This window comes from Hevea brasiliensis, chromosome 7 (genome assembly GCF_030052815.1).
Source record: "Hevea brasiliensis isolate MT/VB/25A 57/8 chromosome 7, ASM3005281v1, whole genome shotgun sequence".
NCBI lineage: Eukaryota > Viridiplantae > Streptophyta > Magnoliopsida > Malpighiales > Euphorbiaceae > Hevea > Hevea brasiliensis.
Window position 1 is genome coordinate 104,085,232 of NC_079499.1, and position 24,415 is coordinate 104,109,646.

A 24,415-nucleotide genomic window follows, 5' to 3' on the forward strand; every position below is an offset into this window, starting at 1 on the left:
ATTTAATTTTAGAGGCGGAGTAGACGACTTGCAGTAATCCCATATAATTGTAAAAGAAGATATGTGTGTATCGGATGGGCCCTAATAATTTCTCTTGAATATGAGTAATGACTTCTCTACACCAATTGCGTAGTGGTCTTTTCAGTATTAATTTTTCATTTTATTTCTCGGAAACTCGCTGAATGCTTCTTGTTTTTGTTTATATATTGAGCCTGAAAGCTGACGTCAATCAAGCAAAGGAAGTCCATTTTATTTTATTCACTGCTTTCTATCTCCAACTCTTCCTGTTGCTAGCTCTTACATGGCTTTGTTAACATCTTTGCTTTGGTTATTCTCATTTTCACTTCTTGTTGGCATAGCAGTAGCCCAACAAAACAAATCCCATATCATAAGCTTGGGTTCTAAACTCTCTCCCAGCACTCACCCAAATTCTTGGCCTTTACCTTCTGGCTATTTTGCATTTGGTTTCTACCCACAAAACAATGGATTTGCTGTTGGAATATGGTTGGTCAGTCAACCTGAAAATATTGTTGTCTGGACGGCAAATAGAGATGACTCACCAGTCTCCGCAAATTCTACTCTGGAGTTAACAATAGATGGAAGGCTGCTAATTCGAACTGGACAAGGTCAAGAAAGGCTCATTGCTAACTTATCATTTTCAGACCCCATAGATTCAGCTTCGATGCTCGATTCTGGTAATTTCGTGCTTTATGGAAGCAATTCTTCCGTTGTTTGGCAAAGCTTCAATTTCCCAACTGACACTTTATTAATAGGTCAGAATCTGTCCAATGGCGATGAGTTGGTCTCTAGCATTTCCAACTTTGATCACTCAAGTGGACGATATCTTCTAGCAATGCAATCTGATGGTAACCTTGTTGCATACCCAGAAAACAGTGCTCGTCAATTAGAAGATGCATATTGGAACGTTCAGCTTTTATCTTATTTTGGGTATGTACAACTTTGTCTTGATTATAAAGGTCAACTCTACTTGAAAGACGAGAGTTTCACTTCCAAGATAAACAGATTAGTGAAGAGCTCTCATCCCACGGAGAAGAAAATTATAATATATCGAGCAACGCTTGATGCTGATGGAATTTTTAGGTTGTATTCCCACCATTTTGAGAACAGCACTGCCTTAACTACGTCTACAGAGTGAGTAGGGTTGCAAGATCAATGTGATGTCAAAGGTTTCTGCAACTTCAACAGTTACTGCTCAAGATCAGGTGCTAAATATGACTGCCATTGTTATCCTGGTTTTGTTTGGATAAACCAGAGTGAGAAATTGTTAGGCTGCACTCTGAACTTCACAGAAGATGTTTGCAGGAAAGATATCAAAATTTATTACAATATTACTGCTATTGAGAATACATGGTGGGGCGACTTTCCTTTGTCTGTGGTACCAATGACAAGGGAAAGCTGCACCAGCTCTTGCCAAGATGATTGCAATTGTGGGGCTGTTTTATATGCAGGTGAAAATTGCCAAAAATACAAGCTTCCAATCATGTATGGAAAAAGAAACAGAAACATGTCAGCCACGGCATTCTTCAAGGTGATTTTGGGAGGTTCAGCAAGTCATGGCGATCCAGCCGGAGACAAGCTCCAGGTGAGAAAAGGCAAGGAGAGCCTAATAGTGATTCTAGCCATAAGTTTAGGTTCTATTGCTTGCGTTTGTTTTGTTCTTGCAGTCTCTAGTTTCTTCATGTACTGGCATCAAGTTCATAGTTACAGAAAGATCTCAGAAAATGGAAATTTGGGATTATCAGAAGAGTTTGCTCTGCGGTCATTTTCTTATAGTGAGCTGGAGAAAGTAACAAAAATGGCTTTCAGGAAGAGTTAGCAAGAGGCAGTTTTGGAGCAGTCTACACAGGAAACCTACAAGGAGGTGGCAAAAATATTGCTGTAAAGAGACTAGAGAGAGTCGTTGAAGAAAGTGAGAGAGAATTTCGAGCTGAAATGACTGCCATTGGAAGAACTCATCGTAGGAACTGGGTTCAGTTGCTTGGTTTTTTCGTGGAGGGCTCCAGGAAGCTTCTTGTGTATGAGTATATGAAAAATGGTTCACTTGCAGATGTTCTCTTCAAGGCAGAGATCCAACCTGTTTGGAGAGAGAGATTCAGGATTGCACTAGACGTGGCTAGAGGCATACTCTATTTACATGAAGAGTGTGAGGTTCAAATCATCCACTGCAATATAAAACCCCAAAATATACTCATAGATGATTCTTGGACTGCAAAGATCTCTGATTTTGGGTTAGCGAAGCTATTACAACCGAGTCAAGCAAGCACAGACGAAGGGCTTAGTGAGATTGGAGGATATTTGGCACCCGTATGGCAAAGGAATACTGTGATATCTGTAAAAGCAGATATCTACAGTTACGGGGTTGCGCTTTTGGAGATTATCTGTTGCAGAAGCAATATAAAAATAGATGTACCTCCAGATGAGATAATCCTTTCTGGTTGGGTAAATAATTGCTTTGTGGCCGGAGAACTGGACAAGCTTGTGGAAGATGAAGATGTGGACTTCAAAACCCTAGAAAGAACTGTGAAGGTGGGACTGTGGTGTACTCAGGATGATCCCACCTTGCGTCCTTGTATGAAGGATGTGGTCCTCATGTTGGAAGGAACAATGGAAGTGCCGGTCCCTCCTGCTGGAATGGAGAAATTTTAGAATACAACTCTTAAATGTGCGAGGGATATATTATAATTATGACATCAAAATCTATCTATGTACAGCAGTCATTTGAAATAATTTCTTGTTGGAAAGAAATTTATGATCGACTTAGAAAAAGTTAGAATGTGTATAGTATAGATTAGTGTAATTGATAAGTGTTTGTTTAGCATTGAGTTTGAAGAGTCAGAATTATCAGTATTCTTATAACTGAAACTTATTAAATTTAATTTTAAATTATTTTTTTATACATTTGATTAATATATTTAAAAAATTAATTTTATCAACAGTAATTCTAACGGTAATAAAAAACAGATCCAAAAAATACTCATAAATGTATCGATAGAGTTGGGATAATTACTTTTTGATTTTGATTTGACGTAAAAGAAAATAATAAAAATTAAAAAGTACAGATAAATTTTTTTCTGTTATGTCATTATTAATATTTCAAGTCTAATGTTTTTAGAAATTGATTTTGAGCTCCTCTAATATACGAAATATCGAGGCCAATGTAAGAGCCTCATATTCACCAATAACATTGCTAAACATGAGGCTTTCTATTCTAGAGTAAGATAAGCGAACAACCAAGCTATGAATACTCTAATGTTTGCTTCCTTGAAGCTTGTTCGCCGCTAATGTAGCGGTTGCTTCCTTGAAGCCTGTTCGCCGCTAATGTAGCGGCTTGTCGAGCATTTGACAAACTCACACCATCCATTTCAAATGGGATTTGTCCCGTAGACACACGAGCAATCCAACCCGTAGGAATATTACCTTACACAAAGTGAAAAAATTTCAGTACCTCTTAGTAAAATTTATTAGTTTATCTTTAACTTTTACAATGATGAGCATTTTCTTTCTTAAATTTTATCATTATTAATAAACCACTTTTTTAAACTCTTTAATAATTAAATTAATAAAAATATTACAGAATGATTTAATTGTTAATGAAATAAAAATATAGAGATTAAATCATTTATTTTTTAAAATATAAGAATTAAAGTGCTAATTATAATATAATTCAAAATTTAAAAAAAATTACTCTAAAAAGATAAAAGTTAAATTAATAATAATATACATAATAATGAAAATAATAAAATAGAAATTAAATATATTATTATTATTATTATTATTATTATTATTATTATTATTATTATTATTATTATTATTATATATTTTCCAGCTACTTTTGTCTATACATTTAGGGGACCCCTTTATTAATTAAAGTCAATGAAGAAACTTCTCCATTTCTTTCCAAGTAATAGATCGCAAAGAAAATTAATTTACATTTTGTTGAAGGAACCCAACCAATACACACGGCAAAGAGGAAGTCAATGATATATTTTCTACTTATTTCGTACATTTGAAAGACCCATTCACTGATTAAGTCAACGAAGAAATTTCCCCATTTCTTTCCAACCAATGCACACGGTAAAGAGGAAGTAACCAATCTGTAAGCTTGGAAACATAAGGCCAAATTCTGACAGAAAATAGAACTAAGAGTCACTGTAATAACCCCAGCAATTGTAGCTAATTATTAGATGCACCTAAAACAAATAGTGTTCACTTTCATACCTAAAACACTAAAAAATAGTGCTCACTTTCGTACAGAAAGGTAGACCATTCCTGTAATATAGAGAATGAATCCCACATTATTATGAGATGGTGCATGTGCATCGGATGCATCTGATAATTTCTCAGCAATTATTGCCCATTTTTTAAATTTTGAAATCTATATATGTTCTTATGGCTTCCATGTTGTCTATCGTTCTCCTGTTCTCGTATGCACTCTGTGCTGTGGAAGGAGCTGAGCTGAAACTTCATAACAAGATATGATAGGTCCCAGTCAGAGCTTCAATTTGGTATTCGCTTTGGGTGAGAATAGGACCACAGTTCTGTTCTGGAAATAGCTTCCTTCAAAGTCTTAGGTTTAAACATCCGTAGTATGCCTTCAGCCACCTCTGGTTTAAGACCACCTATGAATGTGCCAATGAGAGCTTTTTGAGACCACCCATGGAAGGAGCTGAGCTGAAACTTCATAACAAGATATGATAGGTCCCAGTCAGAGCTTCAATTTGGTATTCTGCTTCGGTTGAGAATAGGACCACAGTTCTGTTCTGGAAATAGCCTCCTTCAAAGTCTTAGGTTTAAACATCCGTATGCCTGCAGCCACCTCTGGTCTAAGACCACCTATGAATGTGCCAATGAGAGTTTTTTGAGAACACCCATGGACTCTATTCCCCAGCCTTTCAAATTCCTAAGATATATCTGGGTTCTTCACTCTTTCCTATATCTCATTCCACTCCATGGCTCTCCCCTTCTGGTCGATTTGCATTTGGATTCTATCAGCAAGGCACTGGCTTTGGCTTTGCTGTTGGAATTTGGTTGGTAGGGAAACAAAACACAACAGTTGTGTGGACTTCAAATCGCAATGATCCACCAGTATCTGCAAATTCAACAATCGTCTTGACAGAAGATGGCAAGCTTCTTTTGAGAATTGGCCAAGTAGGGGAGAAACTTATTGCTAATAATACAGAAGCTGCTTCCTTTGCTTCTCTACATAATTCTGGCAATTTGGTCCTTTTAAAACAAGAATTCTAAAATCATTTGGGAGAGTTTTAAGTATCCTACTGATACCATTTTAGGAGGTCAGACTCTTTTTTCTCGGGTCAACTGATAAGTTCATCATCAGAAACTAGCCACTCCACCGGACGGTTTCACCTCAAGATGCAGGAGGATGGGAACCTTGTTTTATACCCGTTGAATACTGAGGACACGCCATATGATGCTTACTGGAGCTCCTATACTACGGGGTCTCGAAGTCCCAAGTTTCATCTTTATCTCAATAGTTCTGGCCTCCTAGAAATTATCAACAGTGCCCGTTCAAAAATCATCCATACCCTATATGATGGCTCATCATCGGCAAACAATGACAACAGTACAATTTACCGTGCAGCTCTAGACATTGATGGTGTTTTACGCCTGTATTCTCATAGTGACAACGGGAATGGTGAACTCGAATGCACATCCGTGTGGGCAGCACTGAAAAATCCTTGTCAAGTGAACAGCTTTTGTGGGTTCAATAGTTATTGCACATTTGATGCCGACCAGCCAGTATGTCGTTGTCTTCCTGGTTCGGAGTTCATTGACCCTAATCAAACGACTCTTGGCTGTAGAAGAAACTATTCAGAAGCAAGGTGTAAAGGTGGGAAAGAAAATGCACATCATTATAACATCACCACATTGGAAAATATCGAGGCGGCAGACCATCCTTATTTTCAAGAATCCATGTCAATAGAAGAATGCAGCAAGTCTTGTTTGGAGGACTGCAACTGCGGGGCAGCGCTATTCTCTAAAAACACTTGCAATAAACTAAAGCTTCCACTGAGGTATGTAATTCGAAAAGGTAAATCATCAGATCAGGAGACGTCCACCACAGCTTTATTGAAGGTAGGCATTGGAGGAAATGATGGCAAGAATAGGACTGAACCTATCCTTTTAAAGCCTACCATTACTGTTATTAGAAGCGAAAAATCAGTGCTGCCTGAAATTCTTATGACTTCTTGTCTTGTCCTCTTTTCATGTATTAACCTTATAGTTTCTTGTTTATTCATTTACAAATTCCGATCCATAAGATACAAAAGGCTATTGGAAAATGGGGAGGATGGTCTGACTGGGGAGCTTAAATTGCGGTTGTTTTCATACAATGAGCTTAAAGTAGCAACAAATGGCTTCAAAGAAGAGCTGGGAAAGGGTTCATTTGGAGCAGTGTACAAAGGGACTTTATGCAGAGGGAAAAAGCTTGTTGCAGTGAAGAGGCTAGAGAAGTTAGTGGAACAAGGTGAAGGGAGTTCCAGGCAGAGATGCGAGCAATAGGAAGAACTCACCACAAGAACTTAGACCGGTTGTTGGGATACTGTGCCATGGATTCAAAAAGACTTCTGGTTTATGAATATATGAGCAATGGCTCCCTTGCAGATCTACTATTCAAGTTTTCAGGAAGGTTAAATTGGAATGAGAGAATAAGAATTGCAATTGATGTTGCGAAAGGGATCCTTTATTTACATGAAGAGTGTGAGACTCCCATCATTCATTGCGATATAAAACCACAGAACATATTGATGGATGATTTTTGGACTGCTAAGATAGCTGATTTTGGGTTGGCAAAATTGCTGATGCCAGATAAAACAAGGACTTTCACAGTTGAGAGGGGAACCAGGGGGTATTTAGCACCGGAATGGCTAAAGAATACGCCAATTTCAGCTAAGGCAGACATCTACAGTTATGGAATTGTGCTCTTGGAAATTGTTTGCTGCAGAAGGAATATGGAGCTTGACGCATCAAAACCAGAAGAGGTTATTCTATCAACTTGGGTACACAATTGTTTTGTTGCTGGAGAGTTTGAAAAGCTTGTAATTGGGGAAGAAGCTGACAAGAAGACCTTGGAAAAAATGGTGATGGTGGCGCTTTGGTGTATTCAGGATGAACCAGCTCTCCGTCCTTCAATGAGGGGTATAGTTTTGATGTTAGAAGGGATCGCTGATGTATCAATTCCTCCATGTCCAACTGCTGCATCCATGTAATTCAACTCTTTAGCCATGCTTTTAGAATTGGGCTGGTTAGTGAACTTGTCTGCTGGAAAGTTTAGTGATCATCATACCCATCAGTTCGGTGTTCCAAAATAATTTTAAAATTTCTGTTATAGTATTTTAGTGGTTTTTATGTTACAAAATAATTAAGTGTTCCAATTAATAAAAATGTAAAATCATATAATAATTTTATATATTTTTCCTTTTTTTTAATTTTTGATTCTGATCGATACTTAAATAAAAATTTCAGTAATGTTTATTTAATTGTGGTATTATAATAATTTAGACTAATTATATATTTATTAAAAAAGAAAAAAAAAGAAAGAGTTATCACTACGCAATTCAAGAAAAATGAGAGAATCACCACGATAAATACGTTTTTATACTCCATCGACCCTCTTTGCATTTTTTTCTAAACGACAGTGCCGTTTTGAGCTTCTTAAGTAAATGTTCCCGAGCCAAAATAGGGTGAAGCCGATGCTCCAATGGCACCGGCGAAGAAGGGGAAAGCCAAGGCCAACTCGCCCGATTCAAATCAATTAAAGCCGTCGGCTCCAAATACCGGAAACAATTTCCCGTCTTGTATTCGATTCATGCCTCCGTCCTCCGTCGCCATCACCATCCACGCTAAGCCTGGGGCCAAATCCTCCTCCATCACAGGTCTGTATGCTTATGTTTGGGTGTGTGTGTGTATGTATTTGTGAAAATTCATTCTAATTGTGATCTTGTGAATACAGATTTCAGTGATGAAGCGTTAGGGGTGCAAATAGATGCCCCTGCCAAGGACGGTGAAGCTAACGCCGCTCTCCTTGATTATATTAGTTCTGTGAGTATTTTTCTTTTATTTTTATATTTAATATAAATATTTATGATGAAATTACTCAAAATTTAAATAATATGCATATGTGCAACTCATGAATAAACCAAGCTTTTTATTTTATTTATTATTTTTTTTTTTTTTTTTGCCTGTGAAAGAGTTTGTCCTGTGTTAGGTGTATGATGTGAGTATTTGTTTATTTTCGTGGAAGATATTTGTAATTTCATTAACTTGGTGCTATTTTCCTGTTCTAGTCTTAGTGTCTGCTATGCCTGAATTGCATGTTTGGTAGGAGTATGTTCAATCAAGCTCTTTTGAATTAATCATGAAAAAAATAAATAATAATAACTGGGGATTGTCCTTGGTTTCCTTTGTTTGAAAGTTTTTATGTATTTACGTGCTATTTCGCATTATTAAAAATGCATTGGCTTTGTAAAGAGCTATTCCTTCTGAAAAATACATGTAGATGCCAATTTGTGCAAATTTATCTCTTTATTTTTTGTTGCAATGTACTTTCTGTGGAGATTTGAACATGCTTCATATTATTAAGTAGAAATATTCGGGGCAAAAATTCCTTGTTTTCTGTTTAAAGTAAAGATATGAGTAATAGAGCCTTTAAAGTTTATATTCTTTTAGTGCCTTATGAATTGTAAGGTTTTTCCTGTGATAAATTCTCTTACCTTCTGAATGGGTGTTTTTACCTCTTCAAGATAGTGTTGAAAAGCTTATCAGGAAAAAAAAAAATGGTAGTGTTGAAAAACACTTTGCTAGCTTATCATCCTTAACATTTTCCAAATGTTTTTTTTTTTCCACTTCTTTTAGTGATTATTATGACACTTAAGGGAAAGGAATTCTTTTGTTTAAGCTCAAGCCAACCTCATTTTGCCTATGAAGTTGGTTTCCTATAATTTGTCCTTCATGGATATGTGAAACTTAGGGATTTATACTTGTTTGAAAGCTCATAGTCTAGCAACCATTTTGTCTATATATTGATTAAATTTTCCATTTAAAGTTTATCAAAGTTATTAAAGGCATACTAAGGTGCAAAGGGGTCCGGTAGCCTAGGTACAACTATGGAAGGTGCTAAGTGTTGCCATGTTTAGCCACTTGCCTAAGTGACTTCAGGCAAAACAAAAAGGGATAAATATTTATAACAAGAAAATATGTTGCATATAATTAACAAAATTGACCAAAGTTAACAATATTCAAAGGATCAAGCCAAAGTTAACCATCTAATGATTAGGACAATACACTGAAATGGAAATCGCTCTATAGAACCTCTTTTTTTCAATACCATCTAATGATTAGGTCAATACACTGAAATGTAAATCGCTCTATAAAACCTCTTTTTTCAATCACGCATTGTAAAATGAATATGGACTTCACCATTAATATTATTTTTTTCCCCTATAGATAGCAGTTAGCACTTTGAGAACTTGTTAGAAAGTAAAACAAACCCAAACAACACATTTGATAATTTTATTAGAAAAAAAAATTAAAAAAAAAACACCAAAACCCCAAGAAACAGAAGCCGAGCTACCAAGAGAAGACAGGAGAGAGAACAATGGGACTGAAAACAAGGGATGATGAGATGGATTTAAGGTGTGTTGATGCTAAAAGCAGGTGCTTCAGAAGCCGGTGGTTTCTAATGGAGTCCAACAATAATCCAGCAATTTTCAGTGCCAGAGTCAGTGTTCTAGCAACTTTACAAGTCGTTGACACTGGATTCTGGTAGATTGGCCGGATCCAAGTCTTGTAGTAGTGTCTTTTTCTGATAAAGGTCCTCACAGAAGATGGAAATTAGGAAGCCATGCCTTTCTAGGGCCTTTTGCCTGGAAGAAGGTGGACCTTCTAATGCCTTTTGCCTGGAAGAAGGCACATCTGTTAGACATAGCTCGCCTTTTGCTTGTACAGTCACTAGTCAGCACCTTGTACACCTTGCCCCTTTAGCTCACCTTTAACAAGTATAGAATCTATCATATGAAAATTGTTTTAAAGTAGCCATTGCATTTGTACCATGATAATAGTAGGCTGCATTTAATGGTTTATTTTCTTAGACTATTTCACTTTTCTTGATCAACAGGTATTAGGTGTGAAAAGAAGACAGCTATCCATAGGTGCAGGTTCTAAATCAAGAGACAAAGTGGTGATTGTGGAGGAGGTAACTTTGCAAGGTGTTTTTGATGCTTTGGACAAAGTGTCAAAGTGCTATTGATGGATAGAAGTACATGAGAGATTCAAATACCATCAATCAACTGGAGATCTGGCTTTGTCGATCTCCTGATACTTGATGCGGCAAAGCTGGCTGGAGGTTGTTTTATTAGCCCTTGCTAATTATTGATATGCTTCAAACTTTTTGGTATTGTTCCCTGTTTTTCTTGGAATTGGCTACTTTATTGTTCAGTTGCAATTACGGAATCTACTAGTAGCTTGCTTTGTGAATGTATTTATTAAATGAATGGTGTTTTTGTGCAAACTCTCTCTGTTTTTTTTTTTTTTTTTTTTTTTGGTACTTCAGAAATTCTTATAGGTAATGGGGCTATGATCATAATTACTGGTCGATCCTTGTATTTTTACAATTACATTAAAATATCCTTGACCTTTCTCTCCGTTAACTAATGAGTCCTTTCATTCATTTTTTATTGTGTTTTCCGTCTAGATTAAAAGACCAACACAGAGTGATAGACTAATCAATAGAAATAGAAAGAAATGGCATTGCTGTTTATACTTCCACTTCATTATAAGGATTTACTAACTAGAATCTCACCATAAATCTAACATTATATATAAATTTAGCATATTATAATAGTGAAAATAGATGTAGATTAAAAATCAAATGGAACAAACATTAATTCTCTATAAAAGTTAGTCTCTAATTAAATAACACAAAATTTACACTAAAATGTAAAACCACGTAAAATATATTCTTATTGCAACGAATGTAAAACTAATCAAATTGAGATAAATAACCACAAATTTTAATGAATATTAAAATAATTAATTTATCCTATATGTCCGATTGAATATTTCTCCCCAGCATGACAAGTATCTGCCAAATAGAATTATATTCAGAACTTAAATTAGAAAAAAAAAAAAGGGCTTAAGTGAAAAAAAAATTAGGTAAAATAATGAGAAGGATCCCTAACTTCCTCACAGCTATAACTTTTATTTGAGATCGATGGCGGCAATTATAGTTATTAGATGAAAGAGATCAATGTGAGAAGGAACAAAACTTAATACAGTTGATTCATTCAAACTGCTACTCTAATGAATGTGTGACCACTGCTACTCAATTCACTTAAAAGAAAAAAAAAGAAAAATTCCAGTGACAGATTTGAACTCCGCCCGTACATATTGTTAGCGATGGATCCATCGCCGATGCATAATTAATTCATTGCTTAGTAAAGCGAAGCAGAAAAAGAATTTGAAGAAGAAAGAAGACGAGCCGACTGTACTGGTGTATTGCTAATGGACTGAGAGGAGAGTTCATTGAAAACTTCTTTTTTTTTTGCAAAACCCTGTAAAAATAACTTAGGGTTTTAGGGACGGCCTATAATATGTCGCTGAAAGTTATTTGTAATAGTTACGAATTAGTGACGGATTAAAGTTGTTACGTGAGAATTCAGCTCTAATCTATATTATTAGCAATGGAGTTAGCTACGAATCCATCGATCTGTTGCTGAAAGTCTTTTTTTTTTTTTTCAGTGATTCTTCACAGCAAGACATTTTTAGTGGTTTGATCAATTATTGTAGACAATCCATACTGTAGTTGCTTCTCTGCATAAAGCACAAATCTCTCTCTTCTTTCATTTTGCTTGCTCTTTCCTGTGTTTCTTGGTACGTATTTCAGTTTCGATTTTTGCATCATATATTTCATATCAGATCAAGTAACCTGTAGTATAATTCCACTAGTAATTTATCTTAAGAATTTGATATGGAAATGCTTTATGGGGGAATAGATAACAAGACTGCAAGAAATATGGTCTTTTCCTTGAATGAGAACACTCAACTTCTTAGAATATTGTTGAAGGTCAAACGGCAAAAGATTACTAAAACAATAGGAAACAATAATCAAAAGCTTAGGAAAAACTGTTCCAAATACTGCTTCTTTTTTATCTGTCAAGGCTTTGTGACGAATTCCATTTACTGTTGAGGATACATTGACACCATTCTTAGACATCTATTGAAGTCAAATTCCTCAACCATATAAGATTGCAATAAGAGTAATCTTTTTGAGTCGGTGCCTACTTTATTATTGAGGCAGGGCATTGTTGTAGTTTGAGTACCAGGAATGCTGGCTACAAAAAGGTAATTCTAATATGATATAATGTTAGATTTTTCTCATGGTGAAACTACTACAAATCTAGGCCTCAACAGAATGAATGCCTTATATGCTATTAAAATTTTGAAATAGAGAATTATTAACAAGCACATAGTGATGTGTATAAATCCTGTAACCTAAATTTTGGAAAAATTTAAAATCATGTACAACAAAAATGTTGTTAAAGCCTAAATTTGTTGTAGTGGACTGCAACAGGCTCTGTGGACGTAGGCACATTCCTGAACCACGTAAACCTCTGTACTCTTTGTTTGGTGTTCTTTTTCACTTATTCTATGAGTGTGTGCGTGATGTATTTTGACAGTAGGTTGGACTAGGAATAAGCTTGGAGATTCAAAGTATTCTTTGGTGCTAGGTTATGCATATATCCATTATTATCCGAGTGCAGACATGAGACTGTTGGAATTGTAAAAGAGATTGGTTAGTTGATGTAAGGTTGGCGATAATGACGGGGAAGAAGATATAATTGTGCAAAGGAATAGTTTTCACTTTAAATGGGATGGCACAGTCACAGACATGGGGATATTCTACCTACATTGTTGTCCATAAAAGGCAAGTTCTTTGCAGTCAATATCTTGCTTTCTTCTTATATCCTTTAGTTTCCTTTCCTTTTGTGAAAATATTTTGTTGCCATGATAAAAATGAATGAATGAGCATTAGAATGATTTTACCCAATTGGATTAAACCATTAGATTTGTATTATGGAATTTCCTATGGGCATCTGCTTTAATGTAAATCAGGGAATTAAGGAAGGGATTAGGCTGTAGTCACAGAATCAGAGTCATATATTTGGGAAGGCTTTTGGACTCCAGATAACAGTTTTCAGCGCAGGCATATCCAAGAAATAAAAAGATTTGAGTGTGCTTGCTGCTGACAACCTTGTTGTCTCTTTTGACCAATAGCAGATGAAGGTAAAATCACACAAAGCTACCAAAGAGCGGATTTTTTTTTTTCTTGCTTCATTGGTGATTGGGCTGCAATTGGGGTTTTAACTTGAGGTTTCAGAGCCCGGAAGACGACTCCTTACCATGATTGAGCCAAGCTTATTGGTTCCTTATCAATTTGCAGGCTCTAAGTCTCTCGACTTTATAATGGACACACCATCTGGTGATCATTTGATCCATACATGTCACTATTGAAGATTGCTGGTGTTTTTATCCTTGTGGCTTTTCCCAGTGAAGTTAAAATCATTCCTGGGAAACCTTGATCCATGTAGTTTACTCTTGCAATTTTCAAACATGATAGTTATTCATACCCCTTGTTAGAACGTAGAATTTTACAAGAATTCAATTCAATTGATTTTTTTAATCAATTCTTAGTTTGGAATGAAAGAATTCAATTCTTTTTAACTTCAAAGACCTTTTATTTTAAAAGACATAAAAATCATGCATGATTTTGCGAGAATTCATTGGATTTTTCCTTACAAATGATTTATTCTAAAGGATGCCATATAGATAGAGTTCTTTCTATTCTGCTCTTTAGATAAGGTTTTAGCTCTTTTGGTTGAAACGCTTGCGTTTACTTATGGCAGGCATGAAAACCATGTCCGGCAGCATAACAAGAGCAAGCAAAATTGCATACATATATCCATAATCCTTAGGGGAGCTTGAATTATAAAATGTGAAAGTTTACATTTGGTGATTAATGATAGGATTCAAACTGTAACCATTAACATGAGGAGTGACAAGTTCAAAAAGCGTAAGTGAAATTTCCATCCTTGTTCATTACAACTTTTTGTACTAGATAGACTCTGATAATTATAAATTTCAAGCAAGTAACGAACTGTAACTTCAACTTACTAACTGAGGACTAAAGAAAAGCAGAGACCAAAAACACAAATCTTAAATGCAAGTAAGAAAAGAAGTAGGACTTGGTGGTACTGGGATGTCAACTGTCCCTTCCAACATCAAAAGAACCTTCTTCATGGAAGGGCGGATGGACGGTTCATCCAGAGTGCACCAAAGGCCCACTTTGATCATTCTATCCATTAGTCTCTTGTCCACTTCCTCATCACCAACCAATTTATCCATTTCACCAGCCTCAAAACAATGGTAAACCCAATCCACAAGTATGGATTCAATCTCTGGAAGATTTTGATCCACATTCCTTCTACAACATGCGATCTCCAATAACACAATTCCGAAACTATAAACATCAGCTTTAACTGTAACAGGAAGCTTACGATGCCATTCTGGTGCAACATATCCTCTTGTTCCTCTAATTCCTGTGAAAGTTTTCGTTTGGTCCGGCTTCAGCAGCTTTGCCAATCCAAAATCAGAAATTTTTGGAGACCTGTATTCATCTATCAGTATGTTCTGTGGTTTTATATCACAATGGATGATCTGTGTCTCGCACTCTTCATGTAGATAGAGGATACCCCTTGCTATATTGCGAGCAATCTCCACTCTTTCTGTAAAACAAGGTCTTTTTTCAGGAGAGAAGAGCAAGTCAGCAAGGGAACCATTGCTCATGTACTCATATACCAAGAGCCTATTAGGTCCTTCATTGCAATAACCGAGTAGGCGTACTAGATTCTTGTGATGTGTTTTTCCAATAACCTTCACTTCAGTTTGGAATTCTTTTTCCCCTTGAGATACAACTCCTTCTAGTCTCTTGACAGCTGCAACTTTCTGGGTACTCGATACTAGCCCTTTATAAACTGTCCCAAATGAACCTCTGCCGATTTCTTCCCTGAAACCATCTGTTATCTCTTCTAGTTCTGCAAAAGTGAAAGATCGGGGAGCAACTTCCTCACATAATACAATATTCTCATTTGCATTTATCCTTTTGTATGGCTGTGCACGAGATTTATATAACAGAAAGCCAGATATTGCCAACATAACAAGCCCAAGGGCAACAATTGAAACACTGGCAATTAGGATGCCCCTTCCAAGCTGATCACTCTTTTTCTTTCCAGGCTCAACTCTATCTGTGGTGGTGGATATAGATTTGCCCACCTTGATCAAAGCTGAATTTGAGTCACCCATATCTCTTTTCCCATATCTCAAAGGAAGCCTCTGCTTTTTGCACTGCCTATCTTTAAAAAATGCAGCAACACAGTCACAGTCCTCCAAGCAGGCTCTCTCACAATCTTCTTTGATAGATAATGAGAGAACGGAATATGGATTGTCTTCCCATACAGTATTGGTGAGTTCTTGAATTCTGATGTCTCCATTATCATCTTTGCAACTTTCAGGAAAGAAATTCCTCTCACATCCAGCAGTCCAATTATTCTGAACAACTTGTGTAAATTGTGGAAGACAAAGACATCGAGGTTCCAGATCATTTAAAACACAATAGCTATTAAAACCACAGAGTCCCTTGGGATCGCACTTATTATTTGTGGATGACCACAAAACTGACCAGTTTCCATTCTGTGTCAGATTGTACGAGTACAATCTGAATATCCCATCAAAATCAATTCTCACAATGTAAATTGTTTTTTGTGTGGGATACCTTCCGTCTGTTAGATTCTTAATTATATTGAAACCAGTGAAATTGAGCAGGTAGAGATGGCCATCGTCATCAAGATTTAGTGTCACGTTATTCCCTTGCCCATCTGTACCGGTTGCCCAATAAGCATCTTTAGTAGTCACAGTAGTTGTCACCGCATACTGGACAAGGTTTCCATCTGCTTGCATAACAAGGCGGAAAATTCCTGTTGAGTGATCAGTTTGCGAAACAGCGGAAAACAGCCGTGAATTAGCTTCAAGGCGTTGAGTAGACAAAAGGGTATCAGTTGGTGTAACACCCCAAAATTTTATTAATTATGGGTATTTTTGATATTTAAATTTTATTTAAATTTTAGGAATTTTTTTGAGATTTTTCGGATTTTAAAAATCGGGTTCGATTTTCCGAAAATATAAACTTTGATGATTTTTAAAAATTAATTTAAAGACCACGTGGCAAAACTAAAAATATATTTGGAGTCTACGTATTTTTCTGAGTTTTCGGGAATTTTTTCGGAATTTTTGGACCTCGTTTTCGGTCCCGAGGCAGAGTAAAAATTCAAAATTTTGTATTTCGAATCGAACCGGCCGAATCGAACCGGACCGGATCGGACCGGTCGAATCGGACCGGTCTCTTCTCTTTTTCTTTCTCTTCCTCCCGCGCGCGACGCCCTCCCCTTCTCTCTCTCTTTTCTCTCTCCTCCCCTCCCCTGCCGCCGGCCAGCTGCCTCCCCTGCGTCCTCCCCTCGCCGCCTCCTCGGCCGTCGGCCGGTAACGCGAGCAATGGAAAGCGCGCGATTCTCCCCCTGCCGCGCCAGCCCGACTTCCTCGGCCAAATCCGGCCGATCCGGTCACCGATTGGACCGGGTCTTGTGTCCAAAACCATCTACTCGAGAGCTTTCCATAGACACCAGAACGCCGAAATCCATCGAGCGGATTGTCCGATTTTAGCTCGGGAAGATTTTAGCCCATTTCGACTTTTGGGCTAGATTTCTCAAACCGTGAATCACGAGAAAACCGAGGCTACCAGACGCTCCACTCGGCGAGAGCTTCGGGATATTAATTTCAAAATTTTCCGACAACGTTTTTGGTGGGTCCCACGGAACTTCGCGATGTTTTTCCGAGCATTAAATGAGCTTAGAAAATTCTGAAAAATTTATGTACTAACCCCGTGTTATGGGCTTCGTGTAGGTATTCTCAATTCGCGGAAATTCGGCGATTGGCCAAGTGCAAATTTCGGACTGCATGGACCCGTTCACGGAAAAGTCTCGAATTGGGCGAGATTTTGCCTACCCCCATTGTCGACGCGTCGGCGCGTCCCGAGGTCGGAATCGGCAAAGGTAAACCCGAACCTTGTTTTTCGTAATTTTCTAGTGCTTAAATAGGATTAAAAATCCGTAAAATATTCGTGGTAGCTTATAAAATTACGATTCTTTTTGCAATAGCTTAGTAATATTGCTAAGGACCGCGGGGCAAAGTTTTATAATTTTTAGAGCTTGTTTGGGCAGTTTTTGCAAAAATGATCAATAATAAGGACTAAATTGAAATTTTGCGTATTGTGATGGATAATTGATTTGATGGGCCCAGGAGGGGCTGTGTGATATGATTGAACTGTTGATATATGGATTGTGAATATAGAAGTGCGTTTTTAGCCCTTTTGCAGGTTGGGTAGGTCCTAGGTATAGGGGAGACTCTGCCGGATTTTCTACGACTTAGGGCGTAATTGGTCTTTTCTTTGTTTGTATTGAGTCAGTTGTATTAATTAGATGTAATGTAATTGTCGGTGAGCCGGACAGCCTTCTTCCTCCGCCCACGGTAATTTGTCGTCAAGTCTGTGAGTAAAATATTAATTTTAATTGTAATTTCGATATTATTATATGTTCAGCATGCCCATGCATCACTTATATGCATATATTTATGTAGTTAAACTCTAGGCACGATTTATGTTGCATTCATAACTGTTAATGTGCCATGAGTGTTGTTGTGGTAATTTGGAGCAGCGGTGTGCGTGCGATGGCGTGCGTGTGATGTGGTGTGGACTATGGATAGGACGGGGTAGTCACGGCTTGAGTTCTTCGCTGGGACCCGTTCCTTCGAGGGGTAGTCACGGCTTGAGTTCTTCGCTGGGACCCTCGATTTGGTTTATTAAGCGAAAGTCCGGCTTGAGTTCTTCGCTGGCACCAGGTTGGATTTAAGAGAGGCATGCAGGATCGGCTCCCAATATATTATGATTGATGCTACGAAGTGCGTGAGTGCTCCAAATTACCTTTTTGATGCTATGATGTGAATATGATGTTGATGTTGCATTTCACTCTACAGTTGCATTAGTTTCAGATAGTTATAGAGATTATAGTTAAGATTGATATTTTACTCTCTGAGTCTAACGCTCACTCTGTTCAAAAATTTTACAGCCACGGGAGGATATTTTATTCAGGTTAACTCGCTTTTATCCTTCGCAGTTGTTTATCCATGTTTGTGTATTTTTAATTACTCCTAGAATTTCCGCATGTGTTAGCATTATTTATTTGAATTTGGTCTGTAATATTTTTATCATGTTGGACCTTTAAACTTAAATTTTTTAAGTCTGTTTGATGGATTGGATGAGGGAGCTGAGCTCCCATTTATTATTATGTTGATGAGTATGTGGAGGGTGAGTAGGCTCCCCAATGGATTGTTTATTGTGTTTCTGGTCGGGTGAGTCGAAAACTCCCCGTTGGAAAGTCCATTTATGGCGGACTCTGTCCGTTTGTTTTCTTGATATTGGGCCCAAATGGGCCTTAGAGTTGGGTTAATGAATAGTTAAGGCTTACTACGGGCCTCGGGGCTTTAGGTGGCCAGTCCTAGTCTTGTCCGGCCCATAGGTTGGGTCGTGACAAATGTGGTATCAGAGCTTAGGCTCCAGATTCTTAGGGACTGTTGTCTAAAGTGTCGGGAAGAGTCTACTAGGAGTCACATGCGGAAATATAGGGTCCACATTCGACTTGCATTGTCATCTTTGCTTCTAGTTTCGCTCCATATGTTATGTATAAATATGAGTCTATAGAGTGTGTAATGTGCGATTTTGAATTTTGTGGGCTAATCTTTCTGAATTTCGTGAAAATGCGTAGAAGCGTAAGAGCTGCCATCGCACTGGAGCGGATGTGCTGACGAGGTGTCGGACAGGATGGCGCCGCCCAGGAGGCGGGGTAGGAGGCCTAGAGTCTGCTCAAGTAGAAGCGACTACCACGCTCGAAACGATCTTTCATGGCACAGGTCCCATGGACCCCATGGCGCTACTCTAGCCGGTGCAGAGAACCATCGACATGATGGCGCGAGATATGGTCCACCCTTCACAAAGCAAAGATCGCGCACCAAGAGAGGAATCTTACAAGCAGTTATAAATTTCAAGAAGTTGGTGCCTGCTACCTATGAGGTGTCAGACGATGCATATCGGTGTTTGGATTCTCGCATGCGGCATGAGCAGTCTGATTGGTGATAGAAGATTGATAGAGTGTATGCAGCACGTCATGGGGCCTATGCCTAGACAATGGATGAATGACTACGTGTTACCCCGGATGGAGGGTTTGACATGGGCTCAGTTTGTGGAACTTTTTATTAATCGGTTTGTGCCAGAAAGCTTCAGAGATCAGAAGCAGTGGGCCTTTGAGGCCTTAAGACAGAATGGCAGGTCTGTAGATGAATATGCTACAGAATTTCTGGAATTGAGCAGATATGCCCCTGCAGCAGTAGCTACAGAAAAGATGAAGGTGAAAAGATTCCTAAAGGGGCTTGACAAGAGATATGCAAACCTGGCCATGATGTCTGATCAGTCTTTTGATGTGGTGGTTGATCGAGCTAGACAGATTGAGATCAGTTATCTTTGTGGATGACAAATGAAGAGCAAAGAAAAGCAGGCGAGAGGGTTCCTCGGTGTCCCTTCCATGGGTACTCGGATAGTGGTGGCCAGAGTAATTACAGAGGAAAGAGTAGGAACAAGAAAAGTGGTTTTAGACACAAACCACGAGGATTGCACCAGTGCGGATCAGCGGTGGTCACGATTCAGTACAGCGATTACGGTGCGGCTCAGGATCCTCTTTGGCACCGTGTCCACAGTGTGGAAGAGGACATTCAGGACCTTGTTTGATGGGGTCAGGAGTATGCTTCAGGTGTGGCCAACCGGGTCACTTTGCTAGAGACTGCCCCGTTTTCAGTGAGCCACAGATGGGGTCACAGGGTTCTGTTGCAAATGTTCCTCGACAATTGTATCCGGGTGCTTCCAACATGGCGGCGATCGATTCGGTGGCCAGGCCGAGGACAAGGGGCGTGGATTTGGAGTCAGATCATGAGGTAGAAGTCCGTCTCATGGTTCTGCCACTCAGGGTTTGGGTCAAGCTCGGGTTTTCACCGTGTCCCTCCTGGATGCTCAAGCTTCAAATGCGATTGTGGCGTGTATTCTTCCGTCCATTCTTATGAGGCTCGTGTTTTGATAGATCCGGGTGCTACGCACTCATTTGTCTCCCTGTGTTTGCCATGAGGTTGGGTAGAAACCCTACAACTTTAGAGTGCCCTTTGTCAGTAGCTACCCCACTTAGTGACAACATAGATGTAGACATGGTATTTCCGGGTAGCCCAGTGGTAGTGGATGGAAAGATCCTCCCAGCAGACTTGGTTCCTCTACCAGTAATGGATTTCGATGTAATCCTGGGGATGGACTGGTTGGCAACTCATTATGCCACCTTAGACCTGCAGAACAAAGGTATACTTCCACATACCTGGTGTGGAAGAGTTTAGCTTTGATGGTGACAGGAGCGTGGCTCCATATAATTTGGTGTCAGCAATTAGTGCCAGAAAAATGTTGAGGCGTGGATGCCAAGGGTATTTGGCATTGGTGAGAGATACATCTGTAGAAGGTGTCAATATGGAAAATGTTCCTGTTGTCAGAGAATTCATGGATGTCTTCCCTGAAGAGCTTCCAGGGTTGCCACCAGAAAGGGGAATAGAGTTCTGCATTGATGTTATTCTGGGTACAAACCCCATATCCATGCCACCTTACAGGATGGCACCAGCGGAATTGAAAGAGCTGAAGGAGCAACTACAGGAGCTTTTGGACAAGGGTTTCATACGTCCGAGCACTTCACCCTGGGGTGCTCCTGTTCTATTCGTGAGAAAGAAGGATGGGTCGTTGAGGTTGTGTATTGACTATAGGCAATTTGAACAAAGTGATCGTATGAAGAACAAGTATCCACGTCCTCGGATCGATGATCTATTTGATCAGCTCCAAGGGGCTAGATTCTTTTCCAAGATAGACCTGCGATCAGGCTACCATCAGTTGAGAATCAGATGAGGACGTGTCCAAAACGGCTTTCAGGACAAGATATGGTCATTATGAGTTCTTGGTGATGTCTTTTGGACTCACTAATGCACCAGCAGCCTTCATGGACTTGATGAACAGGGTGTTCAAGCCATTTTTGGACCGTTTTGTCATCGTATTCATAGATGACATTCTGGTATACTCTCGAACCGAGGAAGAACACGTGTGGCACTTGAGGATGGTGTTGCAGACGTTGAGGGAGCACCAGCTATACGCCAAATTTTCAAAATGTGAATTTTGGCTAGAAAGCATCTCATTCTTGGGACACGTGGTTTCTAGAGACGGTATTCAAGTGGATCCCAAGAAAATTGAAGCTGTAACTGATTGGCTTAGGCCTACAACAGTCACTGAGGTGCGAAGTTTTCTAGGTTTAGCTGGCTACTATAGGCGTTTTGTACAAGATTTCTCCAGGATAGCGGCTCCCCTAACTAAGTTGACCAGGAAGAATGTTCCATTCATTTGGACAGATGACTGTGAGGAGAGTTTCCAGAAGCTCAAGGAGTGTCTAACCACTGCCCCTGTGTTGACACTACCTGTGAGTGGTGAAGGATACACCGTGTATTGTGACGCCTCCAGAGTTGGCCTAGGGTGTGTTTTGATGCAGAATGGAAAGGTAGTGGCTTATGCTTCAAGGCAGCTGAAGAGGCATGAGCAGAACTACCCCACCCATGATTTGGAAATGGCGGCTGTAGTCTTTGCACTAAAAATCTGGAGACACTACCTGTATGGTGAAGTGTGCGAGATATACACCGACCACAAGAGTTTGAAGTACATCTTCCAACAGAGGGACTTAAACTTGAGACAGAGGAGATGGATGGAGCTTACGAAGGACTATGATTGCACCATCCAGTACCACCATGTGAAGGCAAATTTTGTGGCAGATGCTTTGAGTAGGAAATCTTCTGGCAGTTTGGCGCACATTTCAGTAGAGAAGAGACCATTGATTCAGGAGGTACATGAGTTGATGGATCAAGGTTTAATCCTAGATCTTTCAGATGAGGGGGTATTGTTGGCTCACTTTTCAGTGAGGCCAGACTTGAGGGACAGAGTTAGAGTTTCCCAGCACAGAGACCAACAATTGATGAAGATTATAGAAAGAGTACAGCAAGGTGAAGGTGGTGAGTTTAGATTTGCCAATGATGGCGCCCTAGTGCAAGGTTCTAGAATATGTGTGCCCGATGTGGACAATCTCAGGAATGAAATCATGCAAGAGGCACACTACACACTGTACAGTATCCACCCAGGTTCCACCAAAATGTACCATGATGTGAAAGATAGCTATTGGTGGAATGGCATGAAGAGAGACATAGCAGACTTTGTGTCCAAGTGCTTGACTTGTCAGAAGGTGAAGTTTGAACACCAGAGACCGTCAGGGAAGCTGCAAGAGCTCCCTATCCCAGAATGGAAGTGGGAAATGATCACTATGGATTTTGTGACGGGGTTGCCTCGTACCACGCGAGGATATGACTCGATATGGGTAATTGTAGACCGTCTGACCAAATCAGCTCACTTCTTACCTGTAAAGACTACATACTCTGTGGCACAGTATGCCCGGCTCTACATTCGAGAAATAGTCAGATTGCATGGAGTTCCGGCTTCCATAATATCTGACAGAGGGCCCCAGTTCACTTCTCGGTTTTGGAGAAAGTTGCAGGAGGCACTTGGCACACAATTGAACTTCAGTACAGCCTTCCACCCTCAGACAGACGGACAGTCCGAAAGGACAATCCAAACACTGGAAGACATGCTCCGCATGAGTGTCTTGGATTTTGGAGGTCAATGGGATGAGCAGCTAGCTTTGGTGGAGTTTGCCTACAACAACAGTTATCACTCCAGCATAGGGATGGCACCCTATGAGGCACTATATGGAAGAAAGTGTAGGTCTCCTCTGTGTTGGACAGAAATGGGGGAAGCGAAGGTGCATGATGTAGACCTAGTGCAGTACACTTCAGAGGTAGTTCCTTTAATCAGGGAACGGCAAGACAACTTTCAAGATGGCGTAAGAGTTATGCACGGACCCAGACGGAGGATGTGGAGTTTGCGATGGCGACTATGTATTCTGAAGGTATCTCCAATGAAGGGAGTCATGAGATTTGGAAAGAAGGGCAAGTTGGCACCTCGGTATATCGGACCTTTTGAGGTTCTTGATAGAGTTGGAGCGATTGCTCTACGGTTGGAGCTACCACACAACCTTTTTCACGTTCATCCAGTGTTTCACATCTCAATGCTAATGAAATAAATTCAAGATACTTCTCATTTACTGCAGAAGGATGTGATAGAGCTAAAAGAGAACTTGACATTTGAGGAGCAGCCTGTAGCCATAGTGGACTACCAAGTGAAACAGCTGAGATCAAAACAGATCCCTATGGTTAAGGTTTTGTGGAGGAGTCGATCGGTGGAAGAGTGCACTGGGAGTCGAGCAGGACATGCTTAGCAAGTACACTTACTTTTACAATGTATAATCATGTAATTTATTCTGCCTTTTGTAAAAAATTCGAGGAAGAATTTTATGTAAGGGGGGAAGCATGTAACACCCCAAAATTTTATTAATTATGGGTATTTTTGGTATTTTAATTTTATTTAAATTTTAGGAAATTTTTTTGAGATTTTTCGGATTTTAAAAATCGGCTTCGATTTTTTGAAAATATAAACTTTGATTATTTTTAAAAATTAATTTAAAGACCACGTGGCAAAACTAAAAATATATTTGGAGTCTACGTATTTTCTCGAGTTTTCGAATTTTTTCGAATTTTGGACCTCGTTTTCGGTCCCGGTGATAAAAATTCAAAATTTTGTATTCGAATCGAACCGGCCGAATCGAATCGGACGGATCGGACCGGTCGAATCGGACCGGTCTCTTCTCTTTCTTTCTCTTCCTCCAGCGCGACGCCTCCCCTTCTCTCTCTCTTTCTCTCTCCTCCCTCCCCTGCCGCCGGCCTGCCTCCTGCGTCCTCCCTGCGGCGCCGCCTCCCGGTAGTCGGCCAGTAGCGGCCGAACGCGCGATTCTCCCCCTGCGCGCACCGCGCCGCTTCAGCTTCCTCGGCCAATCCGGCCGATCCGGTCACCGATTGGACCGGTCTTGTGTCCAAAACCATCTACTCGGTGAGAGCTTTCCATAGACACCAAGAACGCCGAAATCCATCGAGCGGATTGTCCGATTTTAGCTCGGGAAGATTTTAGCCCATTTCGACTTTTGGGCTAGATTTC

General features: G+C 39.5%; 3 protein-coding genes and 1 pseudogene across 3 annotated transcripts; 3 read left to right on the top strand and 1 right to left on the bottom strand.

The window, feature by feature from the left end:
* The first annotated feature begins 301 nt into the window (after nucleotides 1-301).
* On the top strand, nucleotides 302-2,667 carry LOC110673539 (G-type lectin S-receptor-like serine/threonine-protein kinase LECRK3). Its single transcript, XM_058149495.1, has 4 exons — nucleotides 302-1,152; nucleotides 1,207-1,603; nucleotides 1,686-1,721; nucleotides 1,828-2,667. Exons 1-4 carry the CDS (start codon nucleotides 302-304, stop codon nucleotides 2,665-2,667), a joined length of 2,124 nt encoding a protein of 707 aa, XP_058005478.1.
* Nucleotides 2,668-4,872: 2,205 nt separating this feature from the next.
* On the top strand, nucleotides 4,873-7,447 carry LOC110673538 (G-type lectin S-receptor-like serine/threonine-protein kinase LECRK2; annotated as a pseudogene).
* Nucleotides 7,448-7,594: 147 nt separating this feature from the next.
* Nucleotides 7,595-10,546, top strand: LOC110673572 (uncharacterized). Its single transcript, XM_058150402.1, has 3 exons — nucleotides 7,595-7,913; nucleotides 7,991-8,079; nucleotides 10,154-10,546. The coding sequence occupies exons 1-3, from the start codon at nucleotides 7,739-7,741 to the stop codon at nucleotides 10,283-10,285; spliced, it is 396 nt and encodes a 131-aa protein (XP_058006385.1). The 5' UTR covers nucleotides 7,595-7,738; the 3' UTR covers nucleotides 10,286-10,546.
* Nucleotides 10,547-13,993: 3,447 nt separating this feature from the next.
* Nucleotides 13,994-16,146, bottom strand: LOC110673566 (G-type lectin S-receptor-like serine/threonine-protein kinase LECRK3). Its single transcript, XM_021836706.2, has one exon. The coding sequence runs from the start codon at nucleotides 16,048-16,050 to the stop codon at nucleotides 14,251-14,253; it is 1,800 nt and encodes a 599-aa protein (XP_021692398.2). The 5' UTR covers nucleotides 16,051-16,146; the 3' UTR covers nucleotides 13,994-14,250.
* Between the last annotated feature and the right edge of the window lie 8,269 nt (nucleotides 16,147-24,415).

Bases quoted from the DNA above. Each gene is read 5' to 3' on its own strand.
- LOC110673566 (XM_021836706.2), bottom strand. From the start codon at position 16,050: ATGCAAGCAGATGGAAACCTTGTCCAGTATGCGGTGACAACTACTGTG.
- LOC110673539 (XM_058149495.1), top strand. From the start codon at position 302: ATGGCTTTGTTAACATCTTTGCTTTGGTTATTCTCATTTTCACTTCTT. The intron at 1,153-1,206 runs GTGAGTAGGGTT...CAACTTCAACAG, and splicing joins GCCTTAACTACGTCTACAGA to TTACTGCTCAAGATCAGGTG. The intron at 1,604-1,685 runs GTGAGAAAAGGC...TTGTTCTTGCAG, and splicing joins CAGCCGGAGACAAGCTCCAG to TCTCTAGTTTCTTCATGTAC.
- LOC110673572 (XM_058150402.1), top strand. From the start codon at position 7,739: ATGGCACCGGCGAAGAAGGGGAAAGCCAAGGCCAACTCGCCCGATTCA. The intron at 7,914-7,990 runs GTCTGTATGCTT...TTGTGAATACAG, and splicing joins CAAATCCTCCTCCATCACAG to ATTTCAGTGATGAAGCGTTA. The intron at 8,080-10,153 runs GTGAGTATTTTT...CTTGATCAACAG, and splicing joins TCCTTGATTATATTAGTTCT to GTATTAGGTGTGAAAAGAAG.